Below are 18897 nucleotides of genomic sequence, written 5' to 3'. Positions count from 1 at the left end.
CCAGTAGGGGCCAGTCAAAGTTCCTGAAACTTTGACAGAAGTTTTCCGTGGTTGGGCTCCATCCTCGATGTCACCCATTTGTGAGGACAACCATCCTGCTTGTCCTGTGAGAAAGCAGAGTTGCTTATCTGTAACAGGTGCTCTCCAAGGTCACCAGGATGTCAGTCCTCACAAATTCCCTCTTGCCTCCCCTGTGAGTTGGTTCTCTCTGTACTAGTTATATTGTGGACTAAGACTCTGCCTAGGGGGAACGAAGATGAGTACAGATGCATATGATCAGTAGATATCAATCTTCTATGATGGATTCTATCAGATGATGTCACCCATGTGCAAGGACCGACATCCTGCTGTCCTCGGAGAACACCTGTTATAAGTATCTGCATAGATCTTAAGAATCAAAGATAACAGCAAAGAAATACCATCAGGACCATTCAAGTCTAGCCTGTCCACACCACTAATATATCCCAGCTGCCAGCCACACAGTGTGACCCTCCTTATCCAGCACAATATTTGTCATCTTCCTCACTTGTACTGTATAATCTTGGGCAGATGAGTCTACAAGATCTCTGGACTATGTGAGCACCTGTGTTTCCAGCAGGACTTCTAGCTGTTACCACCAAACCCACCAAAATGATAAAGGAGATGGAACAGCTCTCCTATGAGGAAAGACTAAAGAGGTTAGGACTGTTCAGCTTGGAGAAGAGAGACAGCTGAGGGGGGAAATGATAGATGTCTTTAAAATAATGAGAGGTCTAGAATGGGTATATGTGAATCAGTTATTTACTCTTTCGGATAATAGAAGGACTAGGTGGCACTCCATGAAGTTAGCATGTAGCACATTTAAAATTAATCTGCGAAAATTCTTTTTCACTCAATGCATAATTAAGCTCTGGAATTTGTTGCCAGAGGATGTGGTCAGTGCAGTTGGGTTTAAAAAAGATTTGGATAAGTTCATGGATGAGAAGTCCATTAACTGCTAATAATCCATTTGTCTTAGAGAACACCACTGCTATTACTGGCATCAGTAGCATGGGATCTACTTAGTGTTTGGGTACTTGTCAGTTACTTGTAGCCTGGATTGGCCACTGCTGGAAACAGGATACTGGGCTTGATGGACCCTTGGTCTGACCCAGTATGGCAATTTCTTATGTTTTTATGTTCTAGTTTAATTCTATTATCACAGCCTAATGAAAATAGCTACCCATATTGCGTGTTGTTTTTGGCCAAATATGCAGCCTTTCAAGATTCATGTGTACTACACATGCATTACTGCTAGGTCTTCTAGTTTATTATTGTACTAGCAGTCTGCCAGCTAGACTTGGCTATGAAAGTGCCTGCATGTCCTCTATGCCTTCTAGATATTACCGTACATGCAGCTGTTTTATTCTTATATATGTCTCCCTTCAACCAGATATCACTAATTAAAATACTGAGCCCGTTAAGAGTTTAAATAATTTAACCGGAAGGAAACAGATGATTTTAGCTTTTTTCATCTTTTCATTAAGTACTTATATAAATACACATTTCTTCTTACACTGAGCAAAAAATGACTGAGCAACACATGAAATTATAAACCCAATCATTTAATTATCACTTTTGAAGGTAAATCTAATGGAGCCAGAGCAGAGAGTCTGTAATGACCTGGGTAAAGGAAACTTTTTCCCACTCTTCTGAGCATTCAAGGAGTTAACTGCACCAGAAAGGGAAGGCTGGGAAGATCTGGTGCACGAGCAGAAGGGAAGGGCTTCAGGAGATCTCTGTGGTAAACACTCCACAAGCTCCAAACTGTAAGGGCTGAACTAGCCTAGACTCCATGTCCTGATCAGAGAGCCCTTCCCCTCGATCGGTTCCTCCTTCCATGCTGAGGAGGATGACAAGCAGAGGGCCTTTCAAACACAGACCAAAAAGAACCCTCGCACAGCAAAAGTTACAAGAATTTAATTTACAAATAAAAAGCTAAGTTTTCATTTTTTCTCCTCCTTCTTGGTCTCACTTTTCTCCTTCTCTTTCTCCTTTTCCTCTTTTCTCTCCTTTTTGCTCTCCTCCTTCTCCTGCCCCTCTTTCTTCTCTGCATCTCGGTTGGCAATCTTGTTGTTGATCAGGTTATGCAGGGCCACCACAGAGCGGATAAGTGATGCCAAGTACACCACCACCATCTGGTCATTGGTCTTCAGGTAGAAGGCTTTGACAAACTCCTGCAAGTTGACATCAGGCAGCAGATTAAAGACGTCCTGCAGCTGGTAGATAATTTGATGGTTGATGGGCAGTTTGCCCACGGCCACTTTCTCCAGGTAACTCCTGATGTCCAGCAGCTTGGAATTGAGTCCCTTTAGGCCATGAACCTGGTTTGTGATGCGCTGAGACAGAGTCCCCACGGTAGTGTCTTTAATGTCACTATAAAACAGAAGGGTTCAAATATCATTCCATCTCAAGAGATCATTTTCCACCTTTATATTAAATATGCAAAGCTTTTTCATAGTTGCATACTACTACTTTTGATTATTATTGGCTAAGCAATCAGGACATGCAGCAATTCAGCATTCTCACTGCACACAGAAAACTGCCAGAGAAAGCAAGGATATGGCTCCCCAGATTGCTGAAAGGTAGGGGTAAGTAACCGATCCTTGCATGCTTCATTGTGCACAATATCCACAATGAATGTGCATGAGATATACTTGCATATAGTGGAGGCAGTGCATGCAAATATATCTCATGCATATTCATTCTTGATATCCTGAAAAGCAGACCTTTTAGGAGCACTCAAGGATCAGAGCTGCCCACCCCTGCTGAGGAGAAACACTTTTAGAGCAGGGGTTCTCAATGTAGTTCTTGGGCCACACCACGCCAGTGTGATTTTCAAGAGAGCCACAATGAATAAGGTAGTTGGATTTTCCCAACTACTGTCCCATTTCATCACTCCCATTTCTAACAAAAATAACCAAATCTGTTCTAAAATAATTCTCTAGTTTTCTCAATTCCCATGCTGTCCTTGACCAAATATCAATTTGTCTTCAGGCAATTTCACAGTACCGAGAACCTGCCCTTATCAATAATGGACTACACATCGAGGATTTGATGCCGACACCTCCTATATGCAGATTCTATTAGATTTAACTGCTGCATTCGACACCCTGAACCATAACAGCCTATTACAATGTTCAACCAATACTGGTATCTCCAGCTCAGTTCTTTCATCTATCTTTACTCAACAAAGCAGAATGGATTCATTCACTTCATCTTGATTTCCAATCACCATAGGAGTGCCACATGGTACATGTTAATCTATCGCACTTCTCTTTGCAGCCTATCCTGTTTATTGGAGAAATTACTTACCTGATAATTTCGTTTTCCTTAGTGTACACAGATGGACTCAGGACCAATGGGTATAGTGTACTCCTGATAACAGTTGGAGATGGATCAGATTTCAATCTGACGTCAGCCCTAGTTATATACCCCTGCAGGAAGTGCAGCTCTTCAGTATTCGCCTCGAAAAGCATTGTGGATATATGCATGACTGAATAATTTGAATAACTTGCTTAATTTTATAACTTGGATAACTTGATTAACTTTATAACTTGGTTAACAATTAATTTGAACCGGTTGAATTGGCTATAGCTGGAGACCTCCAGTGCCCTCAACCGAGAAACGTCGACACCCGGTAGGATGGGTGCCCTAGATGAAGGAAAGCATGGCTTACCATTCACTCCCGGGGATGTCCCCCGAGAAGTCCATGAGTAACGGCAGCCGTGGGTGGGATGCTGAGTCCATTTGTCTATCAGGTAAGTAATTTCTCCATATCCTAGCGTGTAGCAGATGGGCTCAGGACCAATGGGATGTATAAAAGCTACTCCCGAACTGGGTGGGAGGCTGCCTGTGACCCACTTAGTACTGCCCTTGCAAATTCTGTGTCCTCCTGAGCCTGAACATCCAGGTGGTAAAACATGGAGGTGGTGTGGATGGAGGACCATGTCACCACCCTGCAGATCTCGGCGGGTGACAGCATCTTGGCTTCCGCCCAGGACACTGCCTGGGCTCTAGTAGAATGGGCCTTGACTTGTAAAGGCGGTGGCTTGCCTGCTTCTACGTAGGCGCCTTGATGACTTCTTTGATCCAGCGGGCTATGGTTGCTTGCGAGGCCGCTTCCCCTTGCTTCTTCCCGCTGTGAAGGACGAATAGATGGTCTTTCGTACGGATTCCGACTTTTTCAGGTATCTGACTAGGAGCCTGCCGACGTTGAGATGGCGTAGGCTTCGAGCCTCTTCTGAATTCTTATGCTCATCTGGCGATGGTAGCGAGATGGTTTGGTTGAGATGGAAGTGAGACACCACGGAACTGTGCGTAACTGGATGGTTCCCGGGGTGAGTCTGAGGAATGGCTCTCGGCAGGACAGTGCTTGAGGCTCGGAAAAACGACGGGCCGAACAGACTGCCAGCAGGAAGGCTGTCTTCAGTGTTAATAGTCAGAGAGACAGGCCGTGGAGAGTTCTGAAGGAGGTTCCTGCTAGGAAATCTAGGACCAGGTTGAGGTTCCAAAGAGGCACCAGCCACTTCAGGGGTGGTCGGATCTGCTTGACTCCTTTCAGAAAGCGGGAGACATCCGGGTAAGAGCCTATGCTGCCGCTCTCGCTCTTGGTTCTGTAGCATGACAATGTGGCCACCTGTACCTTGATGGAGTTGAGAGACAATCCTTTCTGTAGGCCGTTCTACAGGAATTCCAAAATCGCAGGAATTTTGACTGAGCGTGGTATGATGTCTCGGTCCTCGCACCAGGCTTCGAATACTCTCCAAATCCTTATGTATGTTAGGGATGTGGAGAACTTGCGTGCTCGGAGTAGGGTGTCAATTACTGCCCCCAAGTATCCGCTCTTCCTTAGGCAAGTCCTCTCAATGGCCAGACTGTAAAAGAGAATCAAGCTGGATCCTCGTGGAGGATCGGTCCCTGTTGGAGCAGGTCTCTGTGTGGAGGGAGCGGAAGGGAGCTCCCTGTCAGCAGTCTTCGCATATCTGCGTACCACGGTCTTCTTTGCCAGTCCAGGGCCACTAGAAGTACTGGTCCCCTGTGGTGTTCTATCTTGTGGATGATTGCGCCCAATAGGGGCCACGGCGGGAAGACATATAACAGAGACTCCTGTGGCCAGGTCTGTACCAGGGTATCGATTCTCTGGGACTGGAGTTCCAGCCTGTGGCTGAAGAAACTGGGTACTTGAGCGTTGGACCGGTTTGCCAGGAGGTCCATGGTTGGTGTTCCCCAACGGTTTACTATCAATTGGAATGCTGTGGTCGACAGCCCCCATTCTCCTGGATCTAGACTTTCTCTGCTGAGGTAGTCCGCAGTGATGTCGTCTTTCCCAGTGATGTGGACGGCCGAGATCTCTTGCAGATTCACTTCTGCCCATGAAATTAGGAGGTCTATTTCCAGAGACACCTGTTGGCTTCTGGTTCCTCCATGACGGTTGATGTAGGCCACTGTTGTGGCATTGTCCGACATTACTCTGACTGCTTTGTCTCGGAGTCTGTGACTGAACCTTAGGCAGGCTAGTCTGACTGCCCGGGCTTCCAGGCGATTGATGCTCCATCCCGACTCTTCTTCGTTCCATTGCGCTTGGGCTGTTAGCTCCTGGCAGTGCGCTCCCCATCCAGGCTGGCATCCGTGGTGAGTAGGATCCAGGTTGGTGAGGATAGTCTCGTTACCTGGCTCAGATGGGCTTCTTGTAGCCACCATCGTAGTTGGGCCCGAACTCTGTCCGGGCGCTGAAGACATACAGTTTAGTTCTGGGACAGTGGATTCCATCGTGATAGTAGTGAGCGTTGTAGGGGTCTCATGTGAGCTCATGCCCATGGCACTACTTCCAGTGTGGATACCCATGAGGCCGAGGACTTGTAGGTAATCCCATGCTGTGGGGCGAAGTTCGCTCAGCAGGGTTCGTAACTGGGTCATCATTTTTTATCTCCTTGTCGGTGTCAGGATGACCTTGTCTTGTTTGGTGTCGAACCGGATTCCCAAGTATTCTAGGGATTGAGACGGTTGCAGGCAGCTCTTGTTTGTGTTGACCACCCACCCGAGGCTCTCCAGTAGAGTTCAGACTCTGTTGGTTGCCTGGTGGCTTTCCTCTGGGGATTTCGCCCTGATCAGCCAATCGTCTAGATAAGGGTGCACGCGTATTCCTTCCTTCCTCAGTGTTGCTGCCACCGCCACTATGATCTTTGTGAACGTCCGGGGTGCAGTGGCTAACCCGAAAGGTAGTGACGGCCCAGGATCGAGAAGCGTAGAAAACCCTGATGCTCTTGATGGATCAGAATGTGTAGGTAGGCTTCCGACAGATCCAGGGATGTAAGGAATTCTCCCGAATGATGGATAGGACCCACTTGTCCGAAGTTCTCGACCCATCTTTGGTAGAATAGGGCAAGCCTGTCCCCTATGACTTCTTCCTTTGGATGGGTCGGCTGATTTTCATTGTGGGGTGCGGCTGGGGCCTGAGCCCAAGCTGGCTCCCTTTTTGTTATGCTTGTTCCGAAAGAACTGGCTCCGGCTTGCGGGGCGGGCCGCTTGATATGTGCTTCTATATGGGTCGAAGCGCTGTGATCCTCTACCCCTGGAGGTTCGGGGGGGGGGGGGGGGGGGGAAGGATCGCTGGTTTCTCTTATTCCTGTCCTCCGGTAGCCGCGGCAGTGGGGACTCTCCCCATTTGTTGGCTAGTTTCTCTAGTTCACTTCCGAACAGGAGTGTTCCCTTGAAAGGCATCCTTATGAGTCTCGTTTTAGAGGATGCGTCGGCCGACCAGTTTTGGAGCCAGATTTGTCTTCTGGCTGCCATGGCGGATGACACTCCTCTAGCTGCGGTGCGTACCAGATCAGAAGTGGCGTCCGTGAGTAATGATACTGCTGGTTCTGGGGCCTCCCCAAGAGTGTTGTTCCTGGTCTGTGCTAAGCAGGCACGAGTCACCATGGCACAGCAGGCCGCGATCTGTAAAGACATAGCTGAGACGTCAAAGGATTGTTTAAGGATAGATTCCAGATGTCTGTCTTGAGCATCCTTGAGTGCTGCTCCTCCTCCCTCCACCGGGATAGTAGTGCGCTTCAAGACCGCGCAGGACATGCCAGGAGATCTTTGGCGGCTGGGTCCAGAGGATACATGGCTGCCAGGGCTCGGCCCCCTTTGAACGTAGTTTCTCGGGCATCCCATTCCAGGTCAATTAGTTGCTGGACAGCTTGTAATAGTGGGAAATGGCGGGAGGTCTGACGGAGACCCTCTAGTAGTGGGTTCGTCTTAGGTTCCTCCGAGGTACTTGTGCCTCGGATAGCAAGCTCTTTTAAGCTGTGTGTGACCAGGTCTGGAAGCTCGTCCTTGGTGAAGAAGCGTCTCATGGTTCGGTGGGGCTCAGTCCCCGGAGGGAGTTCCCCTTCCTCCAGGGGTTCTGAATCCTCATCCGAGTTGTCCGTGTCCCCGAAGGTGGAGCTTCTGGGCGGTGGGATCACTTCCCTGGGCATAGAGGGACCCGGGATGTTGAGGTCCTCTGGTGGAGCCTGTGGCCATATTATAGGGGGCCCCGGTTGCATGTGGATGAAAGTATGCAGACCTTTGAAGAATTCCACCCAGGAGATAGATGCTGGGTCTAGACTAAGGGGCGCCGTTTCCCTGCACATCGGGACCCCCCCCTCGTTTGAGGGGGGGGTCCCGCTGTGCAGTGCTCGAGAGGCTGGAACCCGGTACCGGTTGGGGAGGGCCATGAGTTGGCTCCCCTAGGGCCTCTTCGCACTGTACACACAGGGCCGTGGCCTCTTCATGCTGGGCAGCTCTAATGTGGCATGCTGGGCAAAGGCCCTGAGCTTTGAGTTTCTTTTCCGGTGGTGCCATGGCTGGTGTGCGTAAGATACAGTTGTGCGCTCCAGTGCGTTGAAGTTGTGTGCTTAGGTTTGGGGCACGCTCAGTGAGATGTGCGTGCTGTTATGCGCACAGATCGAAGTTATGCGCCCGGCACAGTAAGTGTGTGGCTACGCATGTTGCTTGTGTGCACGGTACTTGGGCGCGCGACGTTGTGAGCACAAGGAATTTGTGCGCACGGCTTGCCTCTGTGCGCACGGATCAGAACAGTGCACAGGGCGGCGAACAGAACAAAATGGTGACGGTGACCACGCGGACAATATGGTGACCACCTCGGAGGGTCTCCACGTGGGAGGACCCTTGGATCTGACCGGAGTCTAGCCCTGCTAGGGCAGATCAACCCGGTGGCACTGGTGCCAGCTGGCGACCTGTGCGATTCCTCGAGCTTCAGAGACTTTTAAATAGATTTCTACCTTACCTTGTGTCGGCGCTTCCCGGTCTCATTCCGGGCGATCTCCGGCTGCGGGGGGGAAGAGGGAAAATACCTTCACCGCCACGCTCGAATTTGCACCCGGTGCCTCTCAGCCTCACCTGATGTCGGGGGCTAGGTCCTCGCTGAGGGTCGGCCGCTGGACTGAGGCTTACCTCCGAGGGATTGCGGAAATCACCTCGGGAATTCTCAACTGGGGGAGGGACCCAATGGGTGTCACCGCAGGAGAGCGGGGCTCGTCTGTAGAGGTAAGATTTCTTCTTATTTTGGTTTTCTTTGGTAAAATTACTCTAATGCTGTGTGAGCGTGCATGGAGTCCCTAACTGCTATGGAGATGGAAAATACTGGAGAGCTGCACTTCCTGCAAGGGTATATGTACTAGGGCTGACGTCAGATTGAAATCTGATCCATCTCCAACTGCTATCAGGAGTACACTATACCCATCGGTCCTGAGTCCATCTGCTACACTCTAGGAAAGTACTGATATTAAGTTTTACTTTCCACTAAAATCTAAATGGGCTTCCAATATCCGCTTTGCCTGTGTGTGTCTCTCCAGCATTAGAACCTGGTTCCCGCATAATAAACTCACACTGAATCTCAACAAAACAAATACTGTACTAGGATGGTCGTCTTCTCATCAATTTCCTAACACCTTCAGCTTTGATCACCAAACTTTCAAGATATCACACAATGTATGCAATTTAGGTGTCATAGCTCTATCCCTCCTTCACCATGCATGAACAAGTAAAATCAGATGTCCGTTCCTCTTTCGCCAAACTAAGACATCTGAAATCGTTACAAGATCAAACTAACTTTAGAAATGTTTTACCAACATTAATTCTTCCAGGACTAGATTACTTTAAATTCTCTTTATTCTGGTCTCCCTCTGAATGTTATCCACGTACTTCAGTTGACCCAAAATGCAGCAGCCTGTATGCTCTCTGGAGCCAAAAAATACGATATCACTCCCATTCTATAATCATACCACTGGCTGCCAGTTCAATATAGGATAAAATACAGAGTAACAACCAAAATACAGAGGAAAATTGGTTCTTACCTGCTAATTTACGTTCCTGAAGTACCACAGATCAGTCCAGACAAGTAGGTTTTGCATCCCTACCAGCATATGGAGGCATAGAAACAAAACTTTGAGGCACTGCTCATAACCGAGAATGCCACCTGAAGTCCCTCAAGTATTGACCTGTACTCAAGACAACTATAGAATAACAACTCAACAAGCCCCTAAATGAGGGTGAATGCCAAATCCAAAAGTTGGAGCCCCCCAAACAGAAAAATCACAAATCAACCCAAGGGGCTAACCACAACCTGGAAAACTTCTTTAGGTTCTGTATAGATACATTCTGATAGTTCTTCCCAGAAAGAATGTCAGAACACAGATTTGCCGTAACAATCTTGAGACAGACCTTCAGAAACTTGAAAGGTTTTAATGATCCATGATCAACAACAAACCTTTTCCATTGGAAACAATTTGGTAGAACTAGGGGGTCATGATTTGAAACTCCAGGGAGGAAGACTTAGAACCAATGTCAGGAAATATTTCTTCACTGAGAAGGTGGTGGATGCCTGGAATGTCCTTCCGGAGGAAGTGGTGAAGATTAAAACTGTGAAGGATTTCAAAGGGGCATGGGATAAACCCTGTGGATCCCTAAAGGCTAGAGGATGGGAATAAATAAAAAACCTTAACCGGTACGGAGCGGCAGTTACTACCCTTAACAGAAATATGGTGCAATCTGCACGGAGCAGCAGTAACTACTTTGGGAAACTTGCTGGGCAGACACGATGGACCATTTTGGTCTTTTTCTGCCGTCATTACTATATGTAAACATTAAGGGGCTGGGTCTCTGGATTGATCTGTGGAACTTCAGGAATGAAAATTAGCAGGTAAGACCAATTTTCCTTTCCTGTTCATACCCCAGATCAGTCCAGATAAGTCGGATGTACCAAACCATCCCTACAATGGGCGGGCCCACAAAAGACCCCCCCCTCAGCACACTTTTGCCAAAGGTTGGCTCTCCTGGAGACTGAACATCTAAACGATAATGGCAAGATAAAGTGTGAAGAGAAGACCATGTGACCACTCTACAAATCTCCTGCGGTGAGGTGACACTGACACTCGGCCCACAACACTGCCTGTGCTCTAGTAGGGTGTGCATGCAACCCCTCTGGAATTCTTCTCCCTTTACAAAGGTAGGCCAAAACAATAGCTTCCTTCAACCAATGCACTATTGTGCTCTTGCATCCATTTCTGGCACCTCCAAACAATACAAACAAATGAGCCGATCGCTGAAAACTGTTTGTGACCTTTGCCTCTGGTGACTCAGCAGACCCGATTCAGGAAGGCAGAAACTCCAATGTCTGATTCAGGTAAAATGAAGATACCATCTTAGATAGGAACAAGGGTATCGTGCTCAAAGACACCCCTTCGTCTGAAATCTTCAGAAATGGTACCCTACAAAACAAAGCCTGTAGCTTAGAGATCCTTCTGAATTAATAAATTGCCACCTTTGGCGTGAGGTCCTTTAAAGACGCCTTCCTCAACGGCTCAAAATGGAGGCCCACAAAGCACCACCGAATCTATGCACTGGCGGCCGCAGATGCTAGACCCCTTTAAAAAACCTCAACATCCGGATGTGAGGCCAACAACCTTTTCCCTGGAGTATACATCTGAGACACCCCAAGCCTGCCACCTGAACCTGCAAAGAATTATAAACTAAGCCCTTGAAAATCAAGGGCTCGGAGTTTCCTTTTTGTTGCAAGTGCCTGCTCTCAAATGTCAAGTCGCGTGCCAAAAGTGATCCGATCGATCCGAGAAAACAGGACCTTGCCTTAACAGCCCCTGCAAATGAGCCAATCTCAGGAACTCGTCGATTGTGCACTGAACCAGATCCCCAGAACCATGGACAATGCAGCCTCTCTGGCACCACCAGTACCCACCTGGCCCGGATGCTTCTCAATGCACCTAAACACTCAACCTATTAACGATCAAAAGGGGGGGGGGGGGGGGGGGGGGGGGAAGGGGAAGCATAAGAACATAAGAAAATGCCATACTGGGTCAGACCAAGGGTCCATCAAGCCCAGCATCATGTTTCCAACAGTGGCCAATCCAGGCCATAAGAACCTGGCAAGTACCCAAAAACTAAGTCTATTTCATGTAACCATTGCTAATGGCAGTGGCTATTCTCTAAGTGAACTTAATAGCAGGTAATGGACTTCTCCTCCAAGAACTTATCCAATCCTTTTTTAAACACAGCTATACTAACTGCACTAACCACATTCTCTGGCAACAAATTCCAGAGTTTAATTGTGCGTTGAGTAAAAAAGAACTCTCTCAGATTAGTTTTAAATGTGCCCATGCTAACTTCATGGAGTGCCCCCTAGTCTTTCTACTATCCGAAAGAGTAAATAACCGATTCACATCTACCCGTTCTAGACCTCTCATGATTTTAAACACCTCTATCATATCCCCCCTCAGTCGTCTCTTCTCCAAGCTGAAAAGTCCTAACCTCTTTAGTCTTTCCTCATAGGGGAGTTGTTCCATTCCCCTTATCATTTTGGTAGCCCTTCTCTGTACCTTCTCCATCGCAATTATATCTTTTTTGAGATGCGGCGACCAGAATTGTACACAGTATTCAAGGTGCGGTCTCACCATGGAGCGATACAGAGGCATTATGACATTTTCCGTTTTATTCATCATTCCTTTTCTAATAATTCCCAACATTCTGTTTGCTTTTTTGACTGCCGCAGCACACTGCACAGACGATTTCAATGTGTTATCCACTATGACACCTAGATCTCTTTCTTGGGTTGTAGCACCTAATATGGAACCCAACATTGTGTAATTATAGCATGGGTTATTTTTCCCTATATGCATCACCTTGCACTTATCCACATTAAATTTCATCTGCCATTTGGATGCCCAATTTTCCAGTCTCACAAGGTCTTCCTGCAATTTATCACAATCTGCTTGTGATTTAACTACTCTGAACAATTTTGTGTCATCTGCAAATTTGATTATCTCACTCATCGTATTTCTTTCCAAATCATTTATAAATATATTGAACAGTAAGGGTCCCAATACAGATCCCTGAGGCACTCCACTGTCCACTCCCTTCCACTGAGAAAATTGCCCATTCAATCCTACTCTCTGTTTCCTGTCTTTTAGCCAGTTTGCAATCCACGAAAGGACATCGCCACCTATCCCATGACTTTTTACTTTTCCTAGAAGCCTCTCATGAGGAACTTTGTCAAACGCCTTCTGAAAATCCAAGTATACTATATCTACCGGTTCACCTTTATCCACATGTTTATTAACTCCTTCAAAAAAGTGAAGCAGATTTGTGATGCAAGACTTGCCCTGGGTAAAGCCATGCTGACTTTGTTCCATTAAACCATGTCTTTCTATATGTTCTGTGATTTTGATGTTTAGAACACTTTCCACTATTTTTCCTGGCACTGAAGTCAGGCTAACCGGTCTGTAGTTTCCCGGATCGCCCCTGGAGCCCTTTTTAAATATTGGGGTTACATTTGCTATCCTCCAGTCTTCAGGTACAATGGATGATTTTAATGATAAGTTACAAATTTTTACTAATAGGTTTGAAATTTCATTTTTTAGTTCCTTCAGAACTCTGGGGTGTATACCATCCGGTCCAGGTGATTTACTACTCTTCAGTTTGTCAATCAGGCCTACCACATCTTCTAGGTTCACCGTGATTTGATTCAGTCCATCTGAATCATTACCCATGAAAACCTTCTCCATTACGGGTACCTCCCCAACATCCTCTTCAGTAAACACCGAAGCAAAGAAATCATTTAATCTTTCCGCGATGGCCTTATCTTCTCTAAGTGCCCCTTTAACCCCTCGATCATCTAACGGTCCAACTGACTCCCTTCACAGGCTTTCTGCTTCGGATATATTTAAAAAAGTTTTTACTTTGAGTTTTTGCCTCTACAGCCAACTTCTTTTCAAATTCTCTCTAGGCCTGTCTTATCAATGTCTTACATTTAACTTGCCAATGTTTATGCTTTATCCTATTTTCTTCTGTTGGATCCTTCTTCCAATTTTTGAATGAAGATCTTTTGGCTAAAATATCTTCTTTCACCTCCCCTTTTAACCATGCCGGTAATCGTTTTGCCTTCTTTCCACCTTTCTTAATGCGTGGAATACATCTGGACTGTGCTTCTAGAATGGTATTTTTTAACAATGACCACGCCTCTTGTACATTTTTTACTTTTGTAGCTGCTTTCAGTTTTTTTCTAACAATTTTTCTCATTTTATCAAAGTTTCCCTTTTGAAAGTTTAGCACGAGAGCTTTGGATTTGCACACTGTTCCTTTTCCAGTCATTAAATCAAATTTGATCATATTATGATCACTATTGCCAAGCGGCCCCACCACCGTTACCTCTCTCACCAAGTCCTGTGCTCCACTGAGAATTAGATTAAAATTGCTCCCTCTCTCGTCGGTTCCTGAACCAATTGCTCCATAAAGCTATCATTTATTCCATCCAGGAACGTTATCTCTCTAGTGTGACCCGATGATACATTCCCAGTCTATATTGGGGTAATTGAAGTCTCCCATTATTACTGCACTACCAATTTGGTTAGCTTCCCTAATTTCTCTTAGCATTTCACTGTCCATCTCACCATCTTGACCAGGTGGATGGTAGTATCCCTCTATCACTGTAGTCTTCCCTGACTCACAAGGGATTTCTACCCATAAAGATTCAATTTTGTATTTAGTCTCATGCAGGATGTTTATCCTGTTGGACTCTATGCCATCCCGGACATAAAGCGCCACACCTCCTCCCGACTGCTCCTCTCTGTCATTGCGATATAATTTGTACCCCGGTATAGCACTGTCCCATTGGTTATCCTCTTTCCACCATGTCTCTGAGATGCCAATTAAGTCTATGTCATCATTTACTGCTATACATTCTAATTCTCCCATCTTACTTCTTAGATTTCTGGCATTAGTATACAAACATTTCAAAGTTTGTTTTTTGTTTGTATTTTTATTCTGCTTTTTAATTGATAGGGATAAGTTAGAATTTTTTAGCTCAGGTGAGTTTTTAGTTACAGGCATGTACAGCAGGATCCTTGTTGGCCATGGAAGACCCCAAGCATCTATGCCTTCAGCTGCAACGAAGAAACTTGCTGCACTGGCACAAAAACCCTATGACTACTCCTTGATTCCATCAGATCCAGACGGGAATGTCCCAAATGAGACTGGATAAGGCCAAAGACCTCTTTCGACAGCTCCCATTCTCCCACGTCCAAATGTTGCCTGCTGAGATAGTCCACTTGCACATTGTCCACACCCACAACATGTGAAGCAGATATCCCTTGCAAATGCCACTCTGCCCAGGTAAAAAAAAAGTCCTGGGCTCCTTGGGCAACCGTGCGACTCTTTGTTTCCCCCTTGCCGATTTATATAAGCCACCACTGTCGCATTGTCCAAAAACACTGACCATTTGACCTCGGACTTGTGGAAGGAATTCCACCAATGCCCTGCTCACTGCTCTCGTTTTCAAGCGACTGATAGACCAGTATGCTTCCACTGGCGACCACAGTCCTTGTTCCATCCGTTCTGACAGATCGCTCCCCAACCCTTGAGGTTGGCATCAGTGATCTCTATAACCCAGTCCAGAACCTCCAGGCCCATCCCTTTCTCCAAATTGGGCCGACACAGCCACCACAAGAGACTGGACCTGGAAGTACCCTGCAGCAAGACCTCAACTACTTCTTACGAACAGACGAACCACCTGCGGGTCATCTCCCTCCATTATCGGGACCTCTTCTGGATCAGCCATGTCCTTATCCCCATCCTGATTGACAATTGCCGAGAGATCTGCTGGGTCATCCTGATCACCCCTGGATCACCCCAAGACAATCTTCTGGGTCATCTAGGTCCGAATTATTTGAGCCGCTAGGCCCCTCAGGATGGTCCAGGTCCAGCTGGCGAAGGAGGTCCCCTGAACCCCTCAGCCTCTTTGCAGCAGGACGAGACTGTTGACAGAAATACCCTTTTATAGCCAGTGCTTTTCCTGGTTAACAAGGCCTTTTGCATAAGGAGGAAAACTCCACGTCATCCTCTCCCATACACAGCCCAGAGCTCGCATCATGCCTCCCCCCCCACCCAGTGATGGGATTGCTGGAGACAACGGGGGAGGGGAGTCTCTGGGCTCCCAGGAGTGTCATCTTCTGAACTGTAGCCCTTCTCCTGCCTGACAGGCTGTTTAGGCTCTCAGTAATATCCTGACAGGGCCTTGGGAACCTGTGGCTCTCCTACCAGCTTCGTTCCCCCTGTTCGGCACCTCCCCTCCAGAAACAAATCCCGGCATAGTGCCACTGCATTCAGCTGTCCCTGAGCCAGGCCACTAGCCCAACAAGCTTTCCTGCGCTGGTAAACTGCTGTCGGCGCCACCTTGTCTCTACACGGCTGAGCCTGCTGCAGAGGAACAGAAGCCGCATGTTTGCGGCGCACAGGAGAAGAGGGGAACACTGACCAATGTAGCTTCTGGCTCCCCGGCAACCTGAAGCTTTCCCGTGCTGGGAAATAGCTGTCGGAGCCATCTTGTTTCCATGCAGCCAGGCCTGCTGCAGAGATACAGAAGCCGCGTAATCGCAGCGCGCAGGAGAGGAGGGGAACCACAGCTCAACGCAGCCTCTGGCTCCTCGAGCAGCCTAAAGCCACGAACAGAGGAGCTACACTGCTCCCTTCCCCAGCCCTAGCCTGCCCCAATGATCAAACAAGAAACAGCCCAAGTGGCTACTGCTAAAAGAAAAATGTAACACTTTTTTTTCTTTAAAGAAACAGCAGCCACAGCAAAAGAAGAAATACAAGCATAGAAAGGAATACTTCCCTGCTGCTGACAGCACCTCTGGGAAAGAGCTTTTAAGGGATAAAAAGGAACCAAGACCTCTGGCTGCCAGACCCCTGGATCTGCTGTGGGCTAAAGCTGATCAGGGCCACCCTCTGCTCGCCCGGCTCAACCTGAGGGATGGCCCACGAAGGAACACCTCAGGGAGCATCTTCTAATTTCTCTTCTTTTGTCACTTCTTCTTTCTTCTTATCTGCAGGTTTGCACCTCTACCATCTGCTGGAGACAGAGAAATACTGAGGGACTGCAGGTGGCACTCTCGGTTATGTACGAGTGCCTCAAAGTTTTTAGTTCTCTGCCTCCATCTGCTGGTTGGGATGCATAAACACACTTGTCTGGACTGATCTGGGGGATGAACAGGAACCTTCTTTACAATATCACTTTACCATGGATTAGCTCCATCCTCAGACTGTACATTACCACAAGAACTCTATGATTGGCTATCAGAAACCTTTTAGAAGCTCCTCCCTACAAACAGCAAGATTATCCATCGCTCATAAAAAAGCCTTTTCAATAGCAAGGCAACATTCTGGAATTCACTCCCCATAACCACCTGGTCCATAAAAGATGCTAAAGACTTCAAAGAACCCCTCTAAACCTACCTGTTTAAAGAAGTGTTTCCAAATTCCTATCAATTTCCTTCTCCCTCTTCATTTCATGACTCCTTAAATGTGAACATATCCCTCCTGCAGCATCATATTTTTGATGAGATGCTTCCAATTACGAGCAGCAATTTTTGTGTTTTGTTTCAATTTGTTTTTACTCATATGATGTGTCCTAATTAAGGATGTCATTCATGTAACCCGCCCTGAACCATGGAAGGTGCGGGATATAAATATTTTTAAATACATGTGCATGAGATTGATTTGCATGCACTGCCTCCAACTCTCGTATGCATACTCATTGTGACTATTCTGAAAATACATAGGCTGAGCCTGTGGATCATTGTCAGGGCTGATCACTGCCATGCAGAGGACCTGGGTCCTGATTGATGTATGAAACAGGGTTGCCTTAGAGCATTATAGAGTGATGCTCTCCTAGTCTTTACAGGGGAGAGGGATGCTTTCATAATTGTTTATCAACAGCTGAATCAGCTAATATACTTTTGCTAGTACAGCTGTTTAAATAAAGCATGCAGGTATAGCTGAGCAAAGGCTGGCTGCAATGAAGTGCCCTGCTGCTTAATCTATCATTGCCCTTCCCTTTTCTCTGAGAGGTGGGGGCAATATGCGATGTCACCAAGGACTTACAATTCCTGGATGCCTTGCAACTTCAAATGAAAGGACCAGAAAACAAATGTCATACAAACATCTTGTTTTCCACTCTCCTCGCAGCAGCACTGGATTAGACTATGCTCAGGGCTTCTGATTTTAGGTTTTAATTAATAAAACACCAGTGATGCAAATACCTTTCCTAGTACTCTTCTCAGTCCTCTCTCCCTGGATCTTCCGCTCTGTTTTTGTGCTGACTCCTCAGCTGCACAAATGTATATATTTGATTCATCCGGAGAAGATACCCTAGTACCTGTGCTGCAAAGACACATTTTTGTCCCCTCAAAGAACCCCTAATTAGTTGGAAAATATACCTCGATATTTGCAATTTAGAAATGCCTGAAATCAGAAGCCCCAGCTTTACCACTGTGTGAATGAAATGAGCTCTGAAGTAGCAATAAGGTTAAAAAAAACCCACTGCACTGCAGTCTAAGTTAATGCAACAGTCACATGAACGGGCAGTGATTCCTGGATGTTTTGTGGAACTCCTTTCCCTTCCCTAAAGCCTCCATTCAATGGTGCACACTTATTGCTGTGTATGTGTCTGCCTCACTCTCTCTTCCACATGCCATCCACACAGAGTAATTGTTCTGATGGAGGCAGAACTTTCCCAGTGCCCTTTCTACAGCATTTCTATTGCCTCTAGTCCGTCACAGCCAGGACAGTCCCCAGACTAAAGTGCAACTCTGATGACGTGGCTGGCCTGGAGGAAGTCCCCCTCTAACCATGCAGCCAGTTGGTTTGACAACTATGACAAGGCCTATGTGAGAGATTACTTCACAGCACACTGTATGGCAAGCTGGTACACCCCCACCCTGTTCACTGCCCTCCTGTGATTTTTTCCACATTTAAAAGGATTGCTGGGGGCGGGGAGGGGTGCTGTGTAGTGACTCCTCTTTACCTAGCTTGCTGGTAGTTGCTCACGAAAAGCCCCCTTTTTCCCCCTTCCCCCTCCTCCTAATTCTGCTTTCATCCTTCCAGGTGAACTTTATAGTCTGTGAAAACATCTCCTGTCCATGTTAATGCTTAGGACCCAGTGACAAGAGCTACACTGTGGATACCAAGAAAATGAACTGATAAAATCTCAAAAAATGAAATGTACCAGGTAAAGAAATGTATATCTGAGTGAGCTATTTCTGCTTCATCTCAGGTGCACCTAATTGAGCTCAAACATCTGCACAGTGGAAGCTGTAAAATATCCCTTCACTTCCACCCCCAAAAAACCGAGCAACCTTTACCGTAACAAATGCTCAACGCCCACTTCCTCGGCTTCTTCTGCACCTATTTCACTGGTCACATGTTCAAAAGTCTTGGAGGTGGGAGTTCCATCCTATAGGGATGACAGGTGAGACAAGATTGACAGAAAATTATGCCCATAAAAAACCCAAAAACAGTAAAATATCTGAAATCAGCATG

The 18897-nt window shown here is 46.8% G+C and overlaps 1 protein-coding gene across 1 annotated transcript in view; it reads right to left on the bottom strand.

The window, feature by feature from the left end:
* Nucleotides 1–1562: 1562 nt before the first annotated feature.
* The window catches only part of PSMD7 (proteasome 26S subunit, non-ATPase 7), a 77654-nt gene continuing 60319 nt past the window's right edge, over nucleotides 1563–18897 (bottom strand). The window contains exons 6-7 of the mRNA XM_029608284.1: nucleotides 18720–18811; nucleotides 1563–2394 (exon numbers count right to left, since the gene is read on the bottom strand). Coding sequence (XP_029464144.1) covers nucleotides 1965–2394; nucleotides 18720–18811 — 522 coding nt within the window. The 3' untranslated portion in view covers nucleotides 1563–1964. The remainder of the gene's footprint in view (nucleotides 2395–18719; nucleotides 18812–18897) is intronic.

Source organism: Rhinatrema bivittatum, chromosome 7 (genome assembly GCF_901001135.1).
Source record: "Rhinatrema bivittatum chromosome 7, aRhiBiv1.1, whole genome shotgun sequence".
NCBI lineage: Eukaryota > Metazoa > Chordata > Amphibia > Gymnophiona > Rhinatrematidae > Rhinatrema > Rhinatrema bivittatum.
This window is presented reverse-complemented; position numbering and strand designations above follow the sequence as displayed.